The sequence below is a fragment of the Triticum aestivum genome, chromosome 2B, assembly GCF_018294505.1.
Source record: "Triticum aestivum cultivar Chinese Spring chromosome 2B, IWGSC CS RefSeq v2.1, whole genome shotgun sequence".
In the NCBI taxonomy this organism is placed as follows: domain Eukaryota; kingdom Viridiplantae; phylum Streptophyta; class Magnoliopsida; order Poales; family Poaceae; genus Triticum; species Triticum aestivum.
Genome location: NC_057798.1, coordinates 59964203 through 59988484, shown reverse-complemented (window position 1 = coordinate 59988484; position 24282 = coordinate 59964203). Strand labels below are relative to the sequence as shown.

The 24282-nt window shown below is 40.7% G+C and overlaps 1 protein-coding gene across 2 annotated transcripts; it reads right to left on the bottom strand.

The window, feature by feature from the left end:
• Positions 1-9225: 9225 nt before the first annotated feature.
• On the bottom strand, positions 9226-18126 carry LOC123043472 (eukaryotic peptide chain release factor GTP-binding subunit ERF3A). 2 transcript variants are annotated; one of them, XM_044465931.1, is made up of 17 exons: positions 17811-18124; positions 16650-16700; positions 16143-16229; positions 15480-15591; positions 15160-15205; positions 15007-15078; positions 14113-14175; positions 13874-14028; positions 13698-13762; positions 13118-13268; positions 12595-12700; positions 12377-12512; positions 10931-10995; positions 10147-10332; positions 9992-10064; positions 9624-9713; positions 9226-9511 (listed from the first exon to the last, which is right to left on the bottom strand). In XM_044465931.1, the coding sequence occupies exons 1-16, from the start codon at positions 17974-17976 to the stop codon at positions 9646-9648; spliced, it is 1602 nt and encodes a 533-aa protein (XP_044321866.1). In that variant the 5' UTR covers positions 17977-18124; the 3' UTR covers positions 9226-9511; positions 9624-9645. The 2 variants fall into 2 exon arrangements, with proteins under 2 accessions (XP_044321866.1, XP_044321865.1); XM_044465930.1 differs by having other exon boundaries at positions 15007-15205; positions 17811-18126.
• Positions 18127-24282: the final 6156 nt, after the last annotated feature.

Genomic DNA, 24282 nt, shown 5'->3' with positions numbered 1-24282 from the left:
CGAGTTGATACACATGATCCGGGAAGTAGGGATCCTTGAACCCGGGGGGTTGCTTGACATAAACCAACTCATTAATAGGACCATTAAGAAAAGCACTCTTCACATCCATTTGTTGTAACTTAAAGTTGTGATGGGAAGCATAAGCAATCAACAAACGAATGGATTCAAGGAGAGCAACGGGAGCAAAGGTTTCACCGTAGTCGATACCCTCGACTTGGGAGTAGCCTTGTGCTACCAATCTTGCCTTGTTGCGAATGATGTTTCCGTGAGCATATTGCTTGTTCTTGAATATCCACTTGGTTCCAATGACGTTGTGGTTCCCCGACGGCCTTGGCACCAATCTCCACACCTTGTTGTACTCAAAGTTGTTAAGTTCTTCATGCATGGCATTGAGCCAATCTGAATCTTCGAGCGCCTCATAGACCTTTTGGGGTTCAACATAAGAGACAAATGCGTGATGTTCATAGTAGTTTGCTAATTGTCTACGAGTGCTTACCCCCTTTCTTAGGCTTCCAACCACGTTCTCCATGAGATGACCTTGGGTGGTGAGCGTGGAAGCAATCTTCGCGGCACGACGCTCTAATTCCTCCTCAGATGTGGAAGGAGGAGGATTAACTTGATTATCTTGAGTGTCGTCTTGAGCTTGTTATAGATCTTGAGCTTGCTCTTGATCTTGAACTTGCTCGAGGTGGAGAACTTGACCTTGGGCATCATTTGGTGGTTCACCACCATCTTGAGGTTGATCTTGCCCTTGGTCTTGTTCACGAGGTTGAGGGCCTTCACTTTGTTCTTCGGAAGCGTGTGGGTCTTGGGTAGGATATGACCCACACCCATTCTTCTTATGGCTTGGGAAGGAATTTCATCACCTACATCACAAGTACCACTTTGCTCCACTTGGGAGCCATTATTTTCGTCAACTCCATGTTACACGTCTCCTTAATGAGTCCGGTGGACTTGTTGAGGACACGGTAAGCATGAGAGTTTGTAGCATAACCAACAAATATGCCCTCATAAGCTCTAGCCTCAAATTTAGACAAACGAACACCTTTCTTGAGAATGAAACACTTACACCCAAACACCCAGAAGTACTTGAGGTTGGGTTTGTTACCGGTAAGTATTTCATAAGGAGTCTTGTTCAAGCCTTTGCGGAGATAGAGCCGATTGGATGCATGACATGCTGTGTTGATGGCTTCAGCCCAAAAGTTGTATGGAGACTTGAACTCCGCTATCATGGTCCTTGCCGCATCCATAAACGTCCGGTTCTTCCTCTCCACGACACCATTTTGTTGAGGGGTATATGGTGCGGCATATTGATGCTTGATCCCCTCATCACTAAGAAACTCATCCAAGGTGTAGTTCTTGAACTCGGTGCCGTTGTCAAAGTCGATGACGGTTTGTTGAGTTTCACTCTTCCTCTTGAAGAAATATACCCAAGTGTATCTTCAATAATCATCCACAATCACCAAGCAATACTTTCTACCCCCAAGACTATCAAAGGATGGAGGCCCAAAGAGGTCCATGTGAAGGAGCTCCAAGGGTCTCTTCGAGTAGATGATAGTCGTGGGAGGGTGAGCCTTCTCATGAAGCTTTCCTTCGATACAAGCACTGCAAGCATGATCTTTGGCAAAACTAACATTTGTTAGTCCACGGACATGGTCCCCCTTGAGAAGACTTTGCAAAGATCTCATATTGACGTGGGCTAAAGGGCGATGCCAAAGCCATCCCACGTCAACTTTAGCCATTAGGCATGTCACGGTCTTAGTGGGTCGCTCCAAAAAGTTAATCACATAGAGACCGTTCTCGACATGCCCAACAAAGGCTACTTTAAGAGTCTTGCTCCACAAGAGGGCCACGGTATCCATATCAAAGAAAGTGGCAAAGCCCATGAGTGCAAGTTGACGAACGGAAAGTAGATTGTACGCAAGGGACTCAATAAGCATGACTTTCTCGATCGTTAGATCATGAGAAATGACAACCTTGCTAAGGCCCAATACCTTAGAAGATGAGGCATCACCCCACTCGACATTGGTGGGCATAGATGGGATCTTTTGCATGTCCACCACCAAGTCCTTGCTCCCGGTCATATGATTTGTTGCTCCACTATCGAGCAACCATGATCCCCCACCGGAAGCAAACACCTACAAGAGATCAATGCTTGGTTTTAGGTACCCATGTAGTAATGGGTCCTTTGATGTTAGTAACAAGGGTCTTAGGAACCCCAATAGACCATTCAATGTACTCATAAGGAGAACCAACAAATTTAGCATAAACATGCCCATCACTAGCACGGCACAACACATAAGAAGGGTTAAAGTCGCCGGCTTTGTTGGAGGAGTTGGTTTTGCCCTTTTTGACATCACCACCCTTCAAATTGTTCTTCTTCTCCTTAGGAGTACCCTCTCCCTCTTTCACAAAAGTTTGCTTGAGAGGAGGAGGTCGTTTGGTCTTGTCGTTCTTCTTCTTATTCTTGGACTTGGGTGCGAACCCAACTCCCTCCTTGGCCACAACTTCCTTTTGATTGCTCAAAAGGTCGTTGAGGTTCTTCTCACCTTGTATACATGTCACAAGGCCTTTCTCAAGTTGCTCTTTCAACTTGGCATTCTCCTCCACAAGATGCACATGCTCACAACATGGGTTAGTGGCATTTGCATTATCAATTAATACCATGTGAGGAAAGGTGGTCTTTTCTTTGGTTAGCTTAACTTGGAGTTGAGCATGAGACTCCTTGAGGCTAGCATGAGCACCCTTCAAGACCTTGTGGGCCTTGTCAAGTAGATCAAACTCCTTGAGTCTAGCATGGTCAATGCCAAGTTTAGCCTTCTCGGAAGTTAGCACACGAGACACAACAAGAGCATGATCAAGATCTTTCTTTAACTTAGCATGGTCATCGGTGTGTGACTCCTCAAGAGCCAAACGATGCCCACGCTCTTCCTCAAGAGCATTAGAGAGATCCGATATCTCATCGGCATAGTCACGACTATGACCTTCCATCTTAGAGATGGTTTCTTCGTGAGCCTCGATCATGTCATTGGCTTCACCAAGTTGTTCCAAGAGAGAAACAAAGTGCTTCTTGGATTTGTCCTTGAGCTTACTCATAAAAGACTCAAATTCATTCACTTCCTCATTAGACCCCTCACTTTCATCAATGTCATCCGTCAAGGAGGGATTAGTAATGATGGTGGTTTTGATGTTGGGGGTTACCTTGTTAGTGGCTTTAGCCATGAGACACTTGGCGGTGATGTTCTCATTAGGTGAGTCGAAGAGGGACACCCCTGGAGTTGTGGCAATGGCAACGGAGGCCATGGCCATGGCTTCATTATCTTCATCATCATCGTCATCCTCATGGTATTCTTCTTGAACCACCAACCCTCGAGTAGGAGTCTTTTTGGTGAGGTTGTTCTTGTTGGGGAAGGACTTGGCTTTGTTCTTTCGGATGAGCTTGCCACCATTGTCTTCCCGCTTCTTGTAAGGGCAATCCACAACAAAATGGCTCACATTGCCACAATTGTAACATGTTCTCACACGTTGCTTGCCCTTGAACCCACTTGAGTTTTTCTTGTTGAAGTTGGGCCTTGCGTTCTTCTTGCTCCAAAATTGCCTTGAAGCAAGAGCCATGTGTTCATGATAATCATATTTTGTATCTTCGGGGTTGCTCTCCTCATCTTCCTCTTCTTCCTCTTCTTCCACAATAATCTTGGCCTTCAAGGCAAGGTTGGGCTTCTTTACCCTTTGTGAGCGCAACACCGCGTTGTCGGCGGTCTTATCCAAGATCCTCATTGCCACAAACTCATCCAACACTTCGTTTGAGGTCAAGGAGTGGAAGTCCGGTCTCTGACGGATGACGGAGGACAAGGCCTTGTGATAAGGCATCATTGCTTTAAGAAACTTGCGCTTGATCCAATTGTCATCCGTGTCCTTGCTCCCATGATCTCGGAGTGAGACCGCAAGTTTGATAACTCTCTGAAAGAGCTCACGAGGTTCTTCATCTTCTTTCATTGCAAACTCATCGGCTTCATCTTGCACCACTTCATAGTTGGAGCGTTGAATGCTTGCACTTCCCTTATAGAGGGAAACAACGCAATGTCATGCGTCTTTGGCCATGGCGAAGGGTCGAAGATGAGGGAGATCTTCGGGAAGAACTGCATCTTGAATGATGAAGAGAGCATTCTCATTGAATTGATGGTCCACGGCTTCTCTAGGGGTGAAGTTGCTTCGGTCATGTGGATGAAAACCTTCTTCAATGATTCTCCAAAGGTTAGTATTCACATGATTTAAATGACGCTTGAAGCGATACACCCAAGAATCAAAGTCCTCATTTTTCACAATCTTAGGAGGAGGCCCGGCATGATTTAAATGACTAGAAGGAATCGGTCCTCCATAAACTGGAGGTGCCACATGGGCAAAGATGTCGGTGCCATTTCTACCACTAGTAGAAGGTTCCTTTTCACTAGTAGCTTCCCCCTTGCCAGAGTTAGCATCCGTCACCTTGTCAGTGGGATCACCCACTTTCAACGGCGAGGTAGATAGTTTAAGTCCTTCTAAGAATTTATTAAACATGCTTTCAACCTCGGTTGTCATGGAGGTTTTCAATGTGTCCAAAGCCACATTGAATTCCTCACGGGACACCACGGTTCCCCCATCACCCATAGACAAGATCGGATTCACACTGGAGTGCTCCTCCCCACCGTCTACGGTGTCAACCATACTCTTCGGATGGCAAAATCCTTAATAAAGATACGAGGCTCTGATACCAATTGAAAGGATCGATGTAGTTGACTAGAGGGGGTGAATAGGCAACTAACAATTTTTAGCTTTTCTTTACCAAATTAAACTTTGCATCAAAGTAGGTTGTCTAAAAATATGCAACTAGGTGAGCAACCTATATGATGCAACAACAATAAGTACACAAGCAAGCAAGGGATACAACACAAATAAGCTTGCACAATTAAAGGCACGAGATAACCAAGAGTGGAGCCGATGGAGACGAGGATGTGTTACCGAAGTTCCTTCCTTTTGAGGGGAAGTACGTCTCCGTTAGAGCAGTGTGGAGGCACAATGCTCCCCAAGAAGCCACTAGGGCCACCGTATTCTCCTCACGCCCTCACACAATGCGAGATGCCATGATTCCACTATTGGTGCCCTTGAAGGTGGCGACCGAACCTTTACAAACAAGGTTGGGGCTATCTCCACAACTTAATTGGAGGCTCCCAACGACACCACGAAGCTTCACCACAATGGACTATGGCTCCGCGGTGACCTCAACCGTCTAGGGTGCTCAAACACCCAAGAGTAACAAGATCCGCTAGGGATTAGTGGGGGGAATCAAATTTCTCTTGGTGGAAGTGTAGATCGGGGCCTTCTCAACCTATCCCGAGCAAATCAACAAGTTTGATTGGCTAGGGAGAGAGACCGGGCGAAAATGGAGCTTGGAGCAACAATGGAGCTTTTGGGGGAAGAGGTAGGTCAACTTTGGGGAAGAAGACCCCCTTATATAGTGGGGGGAACAATCCAACCGTTACCCCCCAAGCAGCCCAGCAGAGAGCGGTACTACCGCTGGGGTGGGCGGTACTACCGCTGAGGCCAGCGGTACTACCGTCCCACCTAGCGGTACTGCCACACAAAGGAGGAGAGCGAGGTCCTGGACCCTCAGAGGTACTACCGCGGTGGTAAGGGCGGTACTACCACTTAGGAGCGGTACTACCGCCTCTACTGCCGCAGCTAGTGCCGCAAAACCCGACACGAGAAAAAGGGCCCTCGAGTCGAGGCGGTAGGAGCACGGAGACGCAGCGGTACTACGGCGGAAGGCTCCAAGCGGTACTACCGCTGAGGAGCGGTACTACCGCTTGTTGCACTTGGGCGGTACTACCGCTGTGGCCCGCGGTACTACTGCTGGGACCAGACAAAGCACATACGAAGGGGAATGAGTTCTCCATTGAAGCGGAAAGGTTCAGCAGGTGTGATAAGGATGTGTACGTGTTGATTCCACCCTGGCCTTGCCAAAGCGGATCCCCTCTTGATAGTACGGTGACTCCTACGAAACTAGTCCACCAACATAGAAACGAGCTGCACCGTCTTGAATAATACACCGAGGGGAGGGAATCGTCTCGTGCCAAAGGATGAATCTCTGAAAAGCTCAACGCACACGATTAGTCCGCAAAAGCATTGTCATCAATCACCAAAACACCTTAGGGATAAATATGCCCTTACAACATCATTCTCTAATGATGTGATCATGTTCATCGAATGATAACACATGTCTATGGTCAGGAAACATAACTATCTTTGATTAACGAGCTAGTCAAGTAGAGACATACTAGGAACACTTTGTTTTGTCTATGTATTCACACATGTACTAAGTTTCCGGTTAATACAATTCTAGCATGAATAATAAACATTTATCATGATATAAGGAAATATAAATAACAACTTTATTATTGCCTCTAGGGCATATTTCCTTCACTTGGATAGGTACATGATCTCTCATAGCATCTTACTCCTTCTACATGGACATGGGGTGTTTCTTGTGGAAGAATATGACCAATTCACATTGTGTTTCTAGCTTGGGAAGGACCCTCATCACATACAACACTTGAAACAAATTACTCCGCATGGAACTCGTTATTCTCATCACACTCCACATTCGCCATTTCCTCAATACATCCCGTGAATTTATTGAGAATACGGTAAGTGTGGGAGTTTGATGCATATATTTTAGTTAACCTAGTTTTCATGATGAGAATGAAATACTTACAACCGAACCGGGTTTTCCACGGTGTCTCCACCTTCCTCGTGAATAAGCCAGGCATCCAATGCTTCTCCAAAGCACCGAAAACACATTAAGGCACAATTTGGTCCCCAAACTTGTTGGGTCTGAAGTAGTTAGACAAACTACAATACATAGGGCAAATTCCGCATTAAATATGTGCATATGGATATGAACTCGAAATTCATGCGCATCCTTAACAATTAAGGATAATATGGAGTTTACCCTATATAAAGGATCAAGTAGAGCAAGCAAGGCAAGAAGAAGTATATAAATAAATATGCATGCACAAGCCTACCAAGATCCAAAGAGATGCAATTTGGACAAAAGAACACATACACAATGAATGCACCACTAATATCACAAAGCATCCAAGTTGTCCAAATTATATCAAAGTAACAAATCCACACAAGACCGCACACAAAGAACAACATATGAACTAAGCAAAAAACCAATGAGCATAGGAAATACAATACACACATGCCTCATTTTGAATCAACGCCGCCACTATATTTTTCAAATAGTGGTGTGTTGACATATTTGGTACGACATTGCTATGATCTTAGTGCTGACGTTAGCAATTAGTTGAACGCCACTTATAGGTGGCACCCACGGTTGGTACAAGGCTTAATATAATGGTGACGTTGCTAAATATGAAATGGCAATACTATTTTCTTGAGTTGTGACGTGTCATGTGTTGCCACATCAACACTATTATTGTAATTATTTATTCTTAGTTTATTCAAATGTGTTTAATTTTATTAACTATTTTAGCAAAAAAAATAGGACTTGCATTTATTAAATTAGTGATGTTTTTTTGGAAATGTGAACATTTATATATTGAGAATTTTAATTTTGTATATTTTTTGTAAGTGGCGAACATTTTTATTTATATTTAGTTTATTTTTATTAAATACTGTAGTTACTTTTATGGAAGTAAGAATATTGTTTTAGTTGGAAATGGTGACGTTTTTTAAAATATGTTTAGTCTTTTAATTAAACTAAAAATATTGTTTTATGAAAGTAAGAAAATTATTTTAGTTTTTATTAAAGTAGAAATTTTGTATTACTTTTATTAAAGTAACAAATTTATTTGTTTTAGTTAAATTGACTTTTTTTGCTAATTGGGCCAAGCCAAAAAATGCAGGGGAGGCAGTGGCTCAAAACCAAGGGGGGAATAGCCCCCTCGCCCCACCTCTCTCTCTCTCTCTCTCTCTCTCTCTCTCTCTCTCTCTCTCTCTCTCTCTCTCTGCATGCGCTCTCTCTTTCTGTGCCCCCGTGCTCTCAATCCCCTTTTTGTCGTCGCTAGTCGCCGGTAGATTCTGGGGGCTCCCGTGCTATGGTAACATCTACATCTCCCCTCCGCCTCATTTCTCCTCTCTAAGTTTCCGTGAGTCCATCCCCTCCGATCCTTCTCTCTCTGCCCTAGGGTTTCTGTGACAACGATGGACATGGCCATTCCCGACGGGCTCCAGTGCAGCGAGTTCATCCCCCTCCACCTTCTTTCTCCTCTCTAAGGTTTAGGTGAGTTCATCCCCTCCCGATTTGATTTGCATCACTAGGGTTTTTGTTTGGCAAAATTAGGAGGCTGAATAGATGAACAATTTAAAATGCTATGTGTTAGGACAATTAGGTGTTTGAATAGATGGGAACTGTCATTTGTTTGTATGGTGGTGTCTTACTAATTCGCATAGATGGGTCATTTGTATGACAGTGCTGGAAACTGCCACGTGATAGTATTCGTAGGAAATGCCATGTGTAGGCAATTGAGTAGAAAATGCCATGGTATATGCATTTGTAAAAATGCCAAGTGTTGGATAGTGAAGTGAGTAGGCAACATATGCATTTAGTTGGATAATTTGCATGCGTGGAAACTGCATTTAGGTATGGCAGTGCTAGATAATCTGAATTGATGCATAATTAAAAATGGTATGGTAGTGTAAGATAATTTGAATAGATTGATAATTTGTAAAAAATTGTATGGTAGTGCTAGGTAACTTGAATAGATGCATAATTTGCACACGTAGAAACTACCATGGTTTCTCAGTGAAGTGAGTAGGCCATATATGCATTTAGTTGGATAATTTGCATGTGTAGAAACTGCATTTAGGTATGGCAGCGCTATACAATTTGAATATATGGATATTAAAAATGATATGGCAGTGCTGGATAATTTGAATAGATGGATAATTTGTAACAGTTTCATTGTCTTCACGTTAATTTAGTTCAATTTAGTTGAACTAGTACACTTAAACAATTATATGAATTAGGGTACCGAACAAGTGCTTTTTTTCTAAGCCATGCACATATATTGGCATCCTAGGCATATGTTGAACAACTTTGTCAAACCCCACGAAAATTCTAGTTTCCAAACATCTTTGAGCGCGCCAAGCAAAACTAGAGATATCAATATACATAAAAGCAACTAAAACAACCACACAAGCACAAGCGTGGTACATGGATTGTTTGAAACTGGGAGCAGCATGCCGTAATGGGGAGGAAAAAAGATGGGAGTACAGTACACCTGTTATATTGTCATCATATCAGATTGGGTAGCGGGAACATATAACCACACTGATTTTACAACCTCTCAAACATGTGACCAGAGCTACAACACTTATACACCCCCAACTCAATAAAGGGACCTCAGCAATAAACTAATGCTAAGTGACTCATGGAGCCTGGCTGGAAAAATCGATCTCACTGCTGCTTCCAAAAACTATTTCAAGACAGCGCCACTTCATTCTCCTGTCAACAAAACCAGCGAAAAGCAATATTCATCTATAAACCAACTCTGGAAAGAAAATACTAAATCTTAGCCGTGGAGATCAGTGAAAGAAGATGAGAGTAAGGGGCCTACCCATCATCCTGTCAAAACTGGCTTAGGCTGAAAACGTTGACCTGCCAACTGGAGGCACATCAACAACCTTGCCTACAGCTATTGTCTTCCCTGCAAGCCCAGCCAAAAAGAATCATTAACAAGTTATAAACCAACAGCGGGATTAGCATGAAATAGGGAAATGGAATCCGGATAGATTAAGTTTATTTGGTTTTTTGGCTGTATAGTGTACTCTATTGCAGGAACGCAAGGTTAACAAATCTCAAGATAACCAGACAAATTTCCAGGTGAACTAGAATAAAGCTGGTTCCAGTTTCATCCCCCCAACAGCAATCAGATTATTAACACAGAAAGATAAAGAAAGTATCTTCCATAGCATGTATACTTGCCTTCAGTTCGTAGAGTAAACCTTCCAAGCTGAGGGAAGTCGGAGAACTTCTCTATGCATATCAAATTAGTCACCTATATGCAGAACACATCACAATTTAGTTCTACAAGCAATGAGAAGTTATGATATTACTAACGACGTTGTGAATGTATATACCTGGACGCGGCAAACTACAACTGCACCATTCTTCACAAAAAGAGGCTTCCTCTTGCTCTTCTTTTTCTTTGGGTCAGTTACTTTTGCTTTCTTCATGTCAATTTCCTCTATGAGATCAACAATCTCACACTCCTCGACAACAGAGTGGATGTGTAACACTGCCTTGTAACCAGCAGTGAAAATAGCCTGAAATATTACAGACATACAATATTAATCAATTACAGAGTCAACATTACAAAGAGAAACACTACATCTTCAAAATTGTGTAGCAGTAATAAATAAATATATACTTGGAATGATGCAAATTGCTGATAATTCGTGTAAAAAAACAAATGGTGGCCAAAATATTAGACTATTAACCTGATACTATGGGACATTAGATGTAGAATTGCTACTAGCATGAATGTATGAAATGTCATAAGCTTACATGCTGAACATAGAAGCCAATCCAATTTTCACTTAAATAAATCAATTCCATATTCACATGTATATACTCCCTCCGTTCCTAAATGTTTGTCTTTTTAGAGATTTCAAATGGGCTACCACATACGGATGTATATAGACATATTTTAGAGTGTAGATTCACTCATTTTGCTCCATATGTAGTCACTTGTTGAAATCTCTAGAAAGACAAATATTTAGGAACGGAGGGAGTATATCCCATAAGCATAAACGATAAATCCTCGTCAGTAAGTTGATACAGACCAGAAACGGAGAACGCGATAAATATGAAAATTAGTCCTATAGCTTATTTATGCAACTGAAAGCATCAAACAACACTTACATTATCGAGCAACTCTAGAATCTGCAGTTGGGCATTAAATTCAGTGAAAGCACCAATAGGATTAGCTGCATGTAAAGACATTATCAACATGAGAATATATATCAAATTAAAAAAAATCCACAAGCCATAAGTAAACAGCCTACACAAATTACCTGCATGTATAGATATTATCAAGATGAGAATGTCATATCTAAAAACTATCCACAAAGCCACTAGTAAGCAGCCTCTCCACAAATATCAGATATATAGCACAAGGCATATTAAAATAGCATAACCACATTCAAGGGATGGACAAATTTGGTGCTGCCATAAATTATTGAGTTAGAGAATTCATGCAAGTTTTTTAGTGGTACAGTAATAAAAATGAAGCTCAATCCACTTTCAGCCCTCTTTTACAGGGAAGGCCTAAGCAACTGTATCAGATACTGTCCTTCCTCAAACCAAACACATGCTAAATCAACCACTCAACCCCCGGATGAATGTCCTAGTCTGTATCAACACCACAACACCAGAACCTGGACCCACATTAGATGTTTCAGACAGAAAAGCAGGAGTTGGCCGGCCACGACACCTATGATGAGGAGATAAGTCTCGGAGATAAGGGTACCAGAAGACAGAATCTTCACTTGATAATTGTGCTGCTTAATGATTATGGGCACTACATGCTGCCCCTTTTGTAGGGTGGCTTTCTTAGTACTCCCTCCATAACAAATATTTTGGTGCAGAGGTAGTAGTTGTGATCCACGCCTATAAGCAGCTATAACACTTTACTGGAAATGTGTTTTGTCCATATCAAGAAGTTGAGAAAAAATAGTAAGAAGCTGATCTCTACGAACCAAATCATCTCTCAACTAATCGCATCATGACTAATCTTATCTCTAAGATAGATACTTGAAGTTGCCATGAGCCTGTTGATGCCTTCTATGTCTGATGGGCCTACTATATGGTGCAGCTTATTATTTTGTGAGCTAGGTGCCTAGGCCACTAGCCCTGGGTTTGTTGTTCTCCTCATGTCAGTTCTGGTAGGAGCGGGATGCACGGTCATGACACCCTAGTATTATTATTCTAAGGTTGCCCAACCAGAAAGATTGGCTATACAAAATTTTGGTTGATTTTAGCTTACCCTTGTGCTTTCCTCATGTCAGCTCTGGTAGGAGCTGGACGCTAGGTCATGATACCTAAATATTATTCGAAGGATGCATTTGGCTGGCGGCCAAGGTTGCCCAACCAGAAGATTGGCTATCAAATTTTTTGGTTGATTTTTGCTCGCCCATAGATTCGTCAATACTGGCCAGAGAAATGAACTAGACATGGGAGAGTATTGGCATGCCAAAAAGTTGACACTCATCCAAACAAAGACCAATATTTTGGTCATAGCCAAGAAGTTGGTAAGGTACAACGTCACAATCGGAACTCATCCCAACTTTTCTTGAAGAATGCACTTACCAACACTTGAAAGTACAAAACCTGCCATGATATCCTCCTCTTCAATTCCAGAAACTTTGACACGTACATTCTCATTGGGTCCAGCACGTCGTACTTTCTTCTCATCCAAGTTTATACCAGTGACTTTCACATGGGTCTGCTCAAATACAAAATTGAGCTTCAGACTCCCAAGTAGAACACGTAAGCAAAGGTGCTACACTGAAGTAAAATGAAAATACCTTGTTTGGCATAACCAACAAACTATCACCCTCTCTGATAGTCCCATTCTCTAATTTTCCCATTACGACTGTGCCCATATCTTTATATTTATCAATAATTGGCAGCCTACATTGATAATAGAGAGAACTGTAAAACTTGCATCTGGCATGTGATCAACACAACAAATCAAGCAGACCCATCTATACAAGTAGCAAGATAGAGAAGATAGTCTATCCATTTTTCATTTGAATTGCCATCTGTCTTCGAACAGGGACAGAGGAGCAAATTCATCTATCAGAACAAGATGATGTTTCAAGAAACGTGTACTCAAACTTTGAACAGTAAAACATACAAATGCTGATAATGTAAAGGCATCATATGAATGTAAAGAGAAGTAGTCACGATACAATATCATATGCTACCATACCACAATATATAAATCAATAATCAAGAACCAAACATTGGAGATGATGTCATGTTCAAAGAGCATAATTTTTTTAACAGGGAATATACGGAGTTTAAGCATAAGCATAACTGTCAAACCTTACTGGCCCTTTGGGATCACGCAAAGGAACTTCAATTTTGTCCAGAATTTCAAAAAGGCAAGGACCGTTCCACCAACTACAAATGCTTTTATCCATTCTGGTCTTCATATTGGCTCCACAAAGACCAGAAATAGGCAAGAACTGGACATCTGGTAACGAAGCCAAAGAAACTTTAAGAAATATGATCTAGTTCGCTCAACAATGACGTAGTACCTACAATCAGGTATGATCATAGAACATGTAGTTTCATACAAAGATCCTACCAATAAACTGCAGAAAGTACAAAGTACAGCCTCTATAATTAATTTGACAAAATCCTAATGCCTCACTGTGGAATACGAGGTTGGTGTCAACTTAGCATGGCAAGAAAGCGATTAGACATAGCCTGCAAGTCTAGGACTCTACGCATCCCAATTATTTTTAACATATAGAAAAGGAACCATTGACATGAACACATTGATATTGAAGGCACAATTTACTAAACACAGACAACCACAGAAAGTTACACATAATCCAGCTTGAAACTGCGTGTCAATGACAATTTAATTTTTGAGATAGGGTCAAAAGTAGAGTAGTACCTTTCTTAACATTGTACCCTGAAGATCTGAGAAAAGGAATCATTTTCCCTTCAATTTCATCATACCTGAAACAAATAATAAAATTGATTATTTTATTTTACTCCAGCTATTACCTGCTGTAATATTAGAAGCTTTCAATGAAACATATAATACAAGGTATGTCCCACCAGGCATACCTTTCTTTTGACCATTGTACTGTAGGTTCATCCATCTTGTTGATGACAACTACCAACTTAGCAACACCTAGAGTTTTTGCAAGCAGTACATGTTCACGAGTCTGGCCTCCTCTTTCATAACCAGTTTCAAATTCACCTTTCCGAGCAGATATGACCTGAAAAGAAAAAAGGACATATTCACCAAGAGATATATGACCCAAGGAAAATGGGAATGACAATGCCCAGGGACCTATAGTTACCAGAACACCAATGTCAGCTTGAGATGCACCACTTATCATATTTGGAACATAACTTTTATGGCCCTGCAAGTTCAGATCACCCAAGTAAGCACATATTGTACATGAAACAAGAATTCAGTTCATCAACTATGGCAAGGAGACCAGCCACATACAGGAAAAACAGAAGCATCGTCAGTCGATCTAGGCGTTTTTAACAAAAGTTGTGTACTGTGTGTGTCCAAATGAAGCAGCACGTCCGAAAGTATTAAGTGTGATTTTATTTTCATAAGAGTACACCTAACACGTATGCATGTATAAGATGAATCAGAACAGTAGCATTGCCAAATGCCAGCAAAGGAGTGAAAGTACAAAGAAAATGGTTCAAACTATGATTTTGAAGCCAGAGGTGCAACTAACAATGAGGTAAGGATGGACCAGAACATGAAACAGGAAGGATTGAATTAGATCAATGAATGACATGACTAACCTAAGGCGATAAGAATCTGTTATTGTATATCAGTACACAAAGTAAACAGAATTTCAATTATATCACTGCGAGAAAGCCATCAAGGGATTTAACCATAGCATATTTCCTAGTGTTAAATAATGTGCCTGTGTTTGCTTTCGGCTCAACTGTTGCACATGTGAATTCTTTTGTATCTACAATTTTGTACTGTAAACTAAGACAAGCACATTACATGGCAAGTGAATCCTAGACATTTTTGTTAAGTTCTATATTATCTAGTAGAAATATTCAAGAACCTTAAATCATACTCTCCCCCCATCCCAAAATAAGCGTCTCAACTTTGTATAAAGTTGTACTAAAATCATACATAAATCCAGAGAATAAGAACAGGGTCACACAAAAAAAATTAACAACTAGGAGTATCACTGTAGTATGCGAAAGATAAGTACCGGTGCATCTAAGATAGTGAATCTTGTATTTTCAGTCTCAAAGTGGGCTCTACCAACTTCAACAGTCTTCCCCTGAACACATGCAAGAGAAAGTGTAAAAGAACTGTAGAGCTTCAATACACTGATCATTAAGCAGCCATAAGGAAGAGATACCTTGAGTCGCTCTTCCTCATTTGTGTCCATAATATAAGCCATATACCTGCAAGTATTCAGATTCAGATTACCAATTATAATGCAAGGAGTGAGTGGTTCTCAATTTCAAGGGCAAAAGCCTTGGAACAAAAAAGAAGCAGAATGTGAAAGAACATCCACATTATTAACTAATATAAGACGTTTGGTGATCTATAAAGAGTCTTATATTAGTTTACAGAGGGAGTAGTAGTCTAGTATGAATAGGCATTGCTCTCATATTCAAAATTTATGGGTTACACTCGCAAAAAAGGCAACCTGAATATTGCCCAGGACCTACTCACCAACTTTCTCGGCTCTTATCCTTTGCTTCTTTTTCATATTTCTGGATGGTCCGGTCATCAACTTGACCACTCAAGAACAATATTTGCCCTCCAGCAGTCGACTTCCCAGCATCTGGAGCCATGAAACAAAGAAAATAATTTTACTTAAGGTTAAAACACACTAGAGAAAAGAACCTACAGAACACCAGAAGTAAGATGATTAGAAGAAATACAGAAATGGGCCAACCACAATAGAAGAATTGACTACTAATTTGTTGGCTACTATTTTTCTTGCTAGCCTCTAGAATAAGAGGCCAAATGTTGGCAAATTTTGGTTTTGCTAAATTCTGACCACCCAAAACATTGGCTGGCCAACTTCTGGCTGTAAACCAAGCATGCCCTAAAGAACAGTGAGGTGGTTCCATAAACAACGAAACATGAAGGTTGAACAAGCTAGAAGATCAAGAAGAGACTAGAAGAGTGTATTAAATAGACTCATAATCCTTAAGAAGGGCCCATCGTATAATTGTTGTTGCTACATAGACTCATAATCTTTAAGAAGAGCGTATTCTCATCAAGATTCATGAGTCCAGTAACCCCAAGACAAGAGACACTCATCACATGTTATGACCCAAACAGTGCTATGACAGAAATGCAAAGGACTTGGCCAAAAGAAAAACTTACCAACATGGCCAATGAAAACCAAATTTATATGGCGCTTTGCTTCCTCTTCCTCATCTGCTACCATTTGAACATCCTCATGCGCAGCAGCTGGATTGATACAGAAGTCAGGGTAGGTTGCTTAAGAGCCTTTTACTCACAAATAGAAACTAAAGGTAGGACCAGACTTCTCACTCCTATATTTTCTGTGGAAGCAATTCATGGCATTCCATACAAATAAAACTCACAAAATCAAATGAGAAACCTTCTGGATCATCAACTTATCAAGAATGTTATCTTTGTGTTAAATGGGGGCTCGAGATAATTAACTATTTCAATCTGTTAACTTGGTATCAGCTTTCACAAAACTAATAACAATAGTGTGATGGCATTATCCCGTGCTTATTATTGCATCCATTGACCAAAATTTGCAAGAAATGAAGGCACAAAATTATTAACAAAAAACTTGGGAGTACTGGTAACATTATAGCTAATTAGCATTAACAGTCTGAAGAAGGGTCTAATACATACCGTTTGTCTTCAACTCCAATGACTGAAGTGATGACTGAATGTCATTGACACCTGCCAAAACATAATTCCAATTACATGTTAGAAGTCAAATCACAGTGATAACGAACTGAGGGCCAATGTTTCACAACATATCACCAGAGGATGCCACTAGTTGAAGTACGATGAGTTTATACTAGGGGTGATAATGAACTTTCAGTTTCCATAGTATAATAGAAAGACCTTCTCCATGCTAATGCAGGTGAAATCTTTTAAAGGCACAGGAAGAAAATAGGAGACAAACAATGCACTTTCTCCAGCCACTAGTTACTTCAGCACTAAGACAATCAGTGTCCGATGTGCAACAAATATTTACAGCAAGGCTATGAGTTATTTCTTAGTAGTTTTCACTTCATTACAGTACCAATTTTCCGTTCTTTCTTAGTAGTTTCACTTCATTACAGTTCCCAATTTTCTGAAATGGTGCTATCTCAATGCTTGAACCACCTAATAGCTATAGTACGGGCTAATTGGACGGATTATGCAACCTAACTAACAATTATGCAGTAATAGATAGCAGACCCGTTTCTCCCACAAGGGCTAGTATCCTAGAGTCCTAGTAAACCCATTTAGAACACTGTCTCAGTCAGACCAATTCATCCCTCCACCAGAAGCTAGCAGGCATACAAATTCAGAACTACTGCAAATGCTCTTACGGTTGCCAAGGAAATTCTCACGCTCAGCACATAACCTATGGATGCCTTACCAGCATGCTGACCCAAGCACACGACAACAACAAAACAACCAATTTAAAGATCTACAGGGACAGAAATGGAATCCCCAAGCAGCAAAACCTAGGAAGTTACACTGCCCTCCACGCCCTAGCATCCCACTGATCGGCGTCGAGCGATTCTTCTGATGGTACAAACAGGTGTCTACCCACAGATCTAACTTGGTGCGCTACTATAGTAGGTAACCTACGCACGTTGCATCTCCAGATCTTGTGCGCCCGATCGGGACAGCCACCAACTCGTCGCAATCATCACAGCCCTCAACGAACTCCCCGAAGGGGAGCGGGCTAATAATCCCACACGAGCGATGCTTCTAATCCTCCACCCGAGACACCGTAAGACGGCACATCCTAGCCGAGCGCGACGGGACCAGGTAGAGGAGAGGAGAGCGGACCTTCCGCTGGTGGCGCGGGGGCGGCGGCGGCATCGGCGGGCTCGGGGCTCTCCTCCGCGGGGGCGGCGTGGCGATCGGACGGCTCCGCGTCGTCGCGCGCCCAGTCGTCCACGGCGCCGTCGTCCTGGGCGTGGTGCGAGGGGGCGGGCGGCGCGTCGTGCTCCATCCCCGCGGGCCGATGCGGGCGAGGGAGAGCTGGGCGCGGCGGCGGAGATGCTGCGCGCGCGGCGCGGCGGCGTCTAGGGTTTTGGGGTTGGAAGGATCTGGACTCTCGCCTCGGTGGAGTGGCTGCGGTGGCTGGGTGAGGATGACGGAGTGCAGACTTTTTATGCCGGGGGTTCTGGATTGTTCTCGAGGGACATGGACCCTGGACTGGACGGGGAGACGGGACGCCCAGCCTTCTCTGCTTGGGCCAGTTTTAGCAGAGCCCATGCCAGCCATCTGAACTGGGTTTTGTATTTTTCTAAAATTATAAATCCAGTCTTTCAGATAGTTAACACGATCCATGACTAAGCTATAAGGACAGGCTTTACTCAAAAAAGCTATAAGGAGAACGTATTTTCTGGCTTCTATGAAAATATGGTATGCAATTTGCGTACTTTTGAAAAAAAAGGGCTTGTCCGGAACTACTTCACTTCACCGGATACACATTGAAACTGTTAAAAAAAGTATACCTTTTTTTGGCCGAAAAAAGAACACTTTGGGGCGGTTCGACCTTTGAGTCAAAGCTTTGTCGTATAGCGGTTTATCTTGTTTGGCTTCCGACTAGCTTCAGCTTCAAGAATGGCAAAATTTAATGGGAAAGGTCTATTGGAGATTGCCTGGCGTAGGGGAATAAAACAAAGGAGTATCCACTCATTAGTGACAATGATGGGTAAATTTTTTTCCCAACTCCATGAGGACATTTCGAATTAAGAGTTTTTGGAACACCCCCCTAGAAAGCTTTGTAGTACCCGGATTCTAGTTATTTTATGGAGCGGGACATCGTGAATGTACCCCGTTTGTCTTGCATTTTTTAGAGTGGAGCTGAATTTTGGGGAGCAAAGAAGTCCCAGATACTCCCTAAATCAAGTATTTTATTAAGCAATTTTACTTTTGCCAAGGCGGATCAAATTGGTTTGTTTTACCTTGAATATTTGACAGAAGCGATTATCAATAAATATCTCGGGTTGCGCTTCTAGCTGGGATGGATAGGTCAGATTGGTTCCAACACTTAGTAACCTTCAAAATGTTGAGTGGATGGAAGGAGAAGAAACTTCCTATTTGCTAGAAGAAGGTGGTGCTAAAGGTTGTTGTTCAAGCTATTTTAACGGACTTGAAACTACACAAGCAGGTATGTAAAGGGATAACCACAGCTATGTCCCAATTTTAGTAAGGAGATGATGACAAGAAAAATGCATTGGTGTGCACGGTCGGAACTGTGCATTAATAAGGTAAATATGTGGTATGGTGTCCATGAATCTGCACTACTTCAATTTTGCTATGCTGAAACAATGTAAGAGGTTGCTGGCAGAATCTTATTCCTTGCTGGATCATGCTGACGTGCGTTGCTGCGTCCATCTATTGTTGCAATCTAATGTTAGGCAATGATACATGTAAATGAAGGTACGGATATATGTAAACATGTTGTCGATTAATTTTCGTATTGGATTTTTACCTTGTACTGGAGATGTTCTATACTCCCTCCGTCCGAAAATACTTGTCATCAAAATGCACAAAAAGGGGTATATCTAGAACTAAAATACATCTAGATACATCCCCTTTTATTCATTTTGATGACAAACATTTCCGGACGGAGGGAGTATTTAATAACGGAGTGTGAGAGGTTGGCCTTGTGGTTATTATATGGTTTCAATTGGTGTGTAATATTAAAGCATTTATAAGTATTCGGCTACCATTTTGCACCATGTATCTGTAATTGATCAGTTAGCATCTTGGATTGACCTTTCTCGCGTAAGCAAATACTGTTTCTTGCCAATTGTGAGTCGTAGTACGTCTCGCCAACAATGTGGCGCTACTAGGCCAAACCAATATTGTAGTTGCGCGAGAATTATTTTCTATAGTTTTAAATTGTTTTTTACCCTTTTGCACCGGTTTCCTTTGCGGGTTTTGTTTTCCCTTTTCCTTTTTTCTTCTTCTTTTCTTCGGTTTGTTATATTTCTTTCTATGGTTTTCATGGGTTTTCTTTGGCTTTTTTAACACATATCTAAATTTTTTTCATACACATTGCACGTCTTGCGTATACACCGGGCGCATTTTTTTATACACATTTTTTTAAATACATAACTATCATTTTTAGATATAGGCTTTGATATCTATTTTTTTCATACACATTGCACATTCTTTGTAAACATCTAACATATTTTTTATGGTCTAATAAATCTAATAGAATATTTATATGCATTTAAGAAATTTCAAATACGTGATTAATAATTTTTAAAATATGTGTTACGCATTTTTCAAAATAAAATTTAAATATTATTTCAATGATAGGAAATAGTTTTTAAAAATTACGCGAATAGACTTTATACAGTGTATAAATATTTTTAAAATGTTATAAACACATTTAAACTGTGAGAAATTTTTTTAAATGTAAGATGCATTTTTTAAAATGGTACGGAACATTTTTTTTAATTGCAAAAACATGTTCTTCAGGTGTAACGTGCCTTTTTGAGTGATACAAAACATTTTTTTCCAAAAAAAGAAAAAACAGAAAACCGTAGGAAACTCAAAAAAATCAAATATTAAACACATAATAGAGAAAACTGGTCAAAAGTTTCTATAAACTTCCAAAATCGGTAGACTGGCCCAATTACACACGTAAGCTAGAAGATGCTCCCCATAGTTATAGAAAAAAATGCCACTCAAAAAAAAGGTTATAGAAAAAAAAAGGTGGGGCGCCACAATTTCTCGCTTATAGCGAGATTTAGGGAAGCCCCGTGTCAAGGGAAATCCAGATGTGCCGTCCCAGGCAGGCAGGGGGCCACAGCCTCGCTGCTTCGATTTTTTTTATGTCTTTTATTTCTATTTCTATCCCAGTTTTTACTTTCTTTTACCAAAAATCACTTTACATAAAACATTTTAAGAAAATGTTATCAAGCATTTGAAAAAATATATACGAAAAATGCATACAGAAAATAGATTATGTGTGTGAAAAATATTGATCATCATGTATTTAAAAAATCTAAATCAAGGATTTGAAAAAAAATGTTAAACAAGGATTTAAAAAATATTAATCAAGCATTCAAATAATATTAAATGTGTATAGTAAAAATGTTGACCATGTATTAAAAAGAGTTAAACTTTTATTTTATTCAAAAAATGTTAATTTTGTATTTGAAAAATGTTAATAAAGCATTTGAAAAGTGTTAAATGTATATAGAAAAATTGTTGACCGTGTATTAAAAAAATTACTACTACATTTGAAAAAAAAGTTAATCAAGCATTTGAAAAATGTTAAATGTGTATAGAAAAAATATTGACCATGTATTAAAAAAATGTTATTCTTGTATTTGAAAAATGTTAATCAAGCATGGATAGAATTATTTTGACAATGTATGAAAATTATTAATCTTGTATTTACAGAAATGCTAATCAAGCATTTGATTTTTTTTGTATCAAAAATATTAACCATGTATTCAAAAAATGTTAAACACTTATTAGAAAATTGTTCTTGACATATACGAAAAATGTAGAATGAGAAAAAGAAATAAAGAAAACCAAGGAACAAAAAAACCGAAATAGGAAACAAAAAATAAAACTGAAGAAGCAAGTGCAAAAAGAATGTAAAAGAGTGAAAGAGAAAGAAATGGAGAAAGCAAAAAAAAACTATTGAAAACCAAGGAAGAAACAAAAAGACTAAGAAAAATGGAAGGAAAATTAGAAAGAAAATAACAACCCATAAAAGAAACAAAGAGAAACGAAAGAAAAATGGGAAAAAAAAGAAGTATAACGACCAGAAAAAGAAACCAAAGAAAACTGGAGAAGAAATTAAAAAAAACGAAGAACAAAAACAGAAAAGAAAAAAACCCAAAGAAAAACATATTGGTTTGGATAGTGGAAATGGTACTTAGAGGGTATCAATGTCGTCGCGTGATTGCCAATAAGGGTATGGTGCTAAGAGGAGTGACATCAAGGGGGTCGTGTGGATGGCTTAGAGAAAGCGGAGCAACGTGTTTAGGGATCATTAGTGATAGGGTCGGATGAGAAGCGGGAGGGGAAGGGTTATGATTGTGGATGGTTTACATAGCACTAGGGGTGTGGCCTGAGTAATTTGGGTTGTTTCAGCCGTATTTTTATCATAAAAATGCTAAAATATAAGCCCATTACAAGTATCGGCAATAAAATTGATTAGCAAAAATAAGACTTAGTAGCATGAGACCAAAGAGCAACTAATTGAGGGGTACCCTTTGTGGGAGCCCCTCAAGGGTCACTTTTGGTGGGCTAAGATGGCCACTTTGCGCGCTCTCAGCCCCCGCCACGTGTCGTGTGCTAGGCGCTCCCTTGGGATTTTTGTTTTTTTTATTTTTTACGCGTTTTTGGGTTTTCGATGTTGTTTTTTGTTTTTTGGCTCTTTGGTTTTCCCTAGGTTTTGGACCAAAAAAATTCTACTACTAAAAAAGAATATGGAGGCATGAGTTTGCTTCATGAGAGGAGGCATGAGTTTGCTTCATGAGAGGCACAAATAAAGAGAAAAAAAATATGTTTTTTTCTTTCGTAAGAGGCACAAATTAGATTCTCGTGGAGGCACAGTTTCGCTTCCACGAGAGGCACAGTTCTTTCACGAGATTCACATTTTTGCTTCTCGTGAAGTCATGCGTTTACTTTCACGAGAATCACAGTTGTGCCTCACAGAAAGGAAAAAAACACGTTTTTTCTTTCGTGAGAGGCACAGAGTTGCTTCACGTGGAAGCACAATAGAAAAAAGTGGGGAAATTGTGCTTCCAACTCATTTTCTTCTTCTTCAAGTTTCTCCCCCTTCTTATGGAAAAAAAGTTTAGCGAAACATATTAACATGAGATCTAGTTTTAAAGATCATGACGCGAGAAATCTAAGGGTAAAAATGGTTCGGGATTTGAACACACAGTTTAAAAGATAAAAGCGTTTTAAATAAACAAATCTACAAAGAAAAGGAGAACTCCCGGTTTACGACAAGTGGCGCACATGTTGTGTGCCACTTGGCGTTCCTGAAAGATGGGGGTGACCTTTGCAAAGTGTATCTTAATTAGTGATTTCGCATGAGACCGCCATCGGTAACAATAACATCCCTGACGGGGGTTTAGGCCGGTCAGTAATTACTTTTCCATTAATATTTGACCACATGAGAAATGCCCGTCACCAATGACCAACTAGGCAGGGTCGGATTCAAGGGAGTACCAGCAGAATTAATAATGATTAGTTAGATACAGCCGACATATCCAATGGTCACGACTACTAAAATATGAAAACCACTAGCAAATATATGGCCTCGGGCCAACCCAACATAACGATCATTCCCTTGTATTAGATAAATGGACTTTAATTTGTACTCCCTCCGTTCGAAATTACTTGTCACAAGAATGGATGCATCTACAACTAAAATACATCTAGATACATTCATTTCTTCGACAAGTAATTTCGAACGAAGGGAGTACAATCTCTCACAATTTCATATTCTAATCTTATTTGGCATTTGCCCTTCGGGTATAGATGGATGGTGGAGCAGCTAAGCCTCGACTTTTATGGTTATGGTTGGGGTAGGCCGAGCCGATGAAGATGTGAGGTAGCGAGTCAGTCGAATGACCAATGTATTTGGAAGGAAACGCGAGGTGCGAACGGAAAGGTAAGAAGAAAGAGGAGCCAATGCCAAGAAGAAATAATAGATAATATTAAATTATGTAATTTTCAGGCAAGTGATGATGATTACCTAAAAAAGGTTTGCGATTAAGACTTACACAAATCAATGGTTACTCTTATTTTGTTAAGAAACTAGCTTAGTCTTGATCCTATTTAAACACACCACAGTACCTGCCTCTGCTTAGAAACGAGTTGACAACTGCCGCTTGTCATGTCCTGCCTCCTTGATTCCAGATCGAGTTTGCTCCTCTCCATACCTTAGGCAATGGCATCCAATTCGATACCCGCTAAGGGCCGAACTCCCCTCCGAGCGGGGTCAGCCAACGTACTACTCCACTTCATGTCGAGATATTTTCCGCCGCTCACTTTAATCCCACGCGAGCATGCTGGAGTGCTATCTTTCACGACGCGGGTAAGCAACTTCGCCTCGCAAACTAGTTGCATCCCTCTCACTCTCCCTCTCTCCCCCCTCTCCCTCTCTCTCTCCCCCTCTCCCTCTCTCACTCGGTGTGTCTCTATGTGTATTCTTCTTCATTTTTCTCCACGTCTAACGTTGGCGGTCAATATCTCTGTATTCATGGCTATATGCGACAAAACACACTCGTGTTGCGGACACTGCTCGTCGCCATCATTGGAA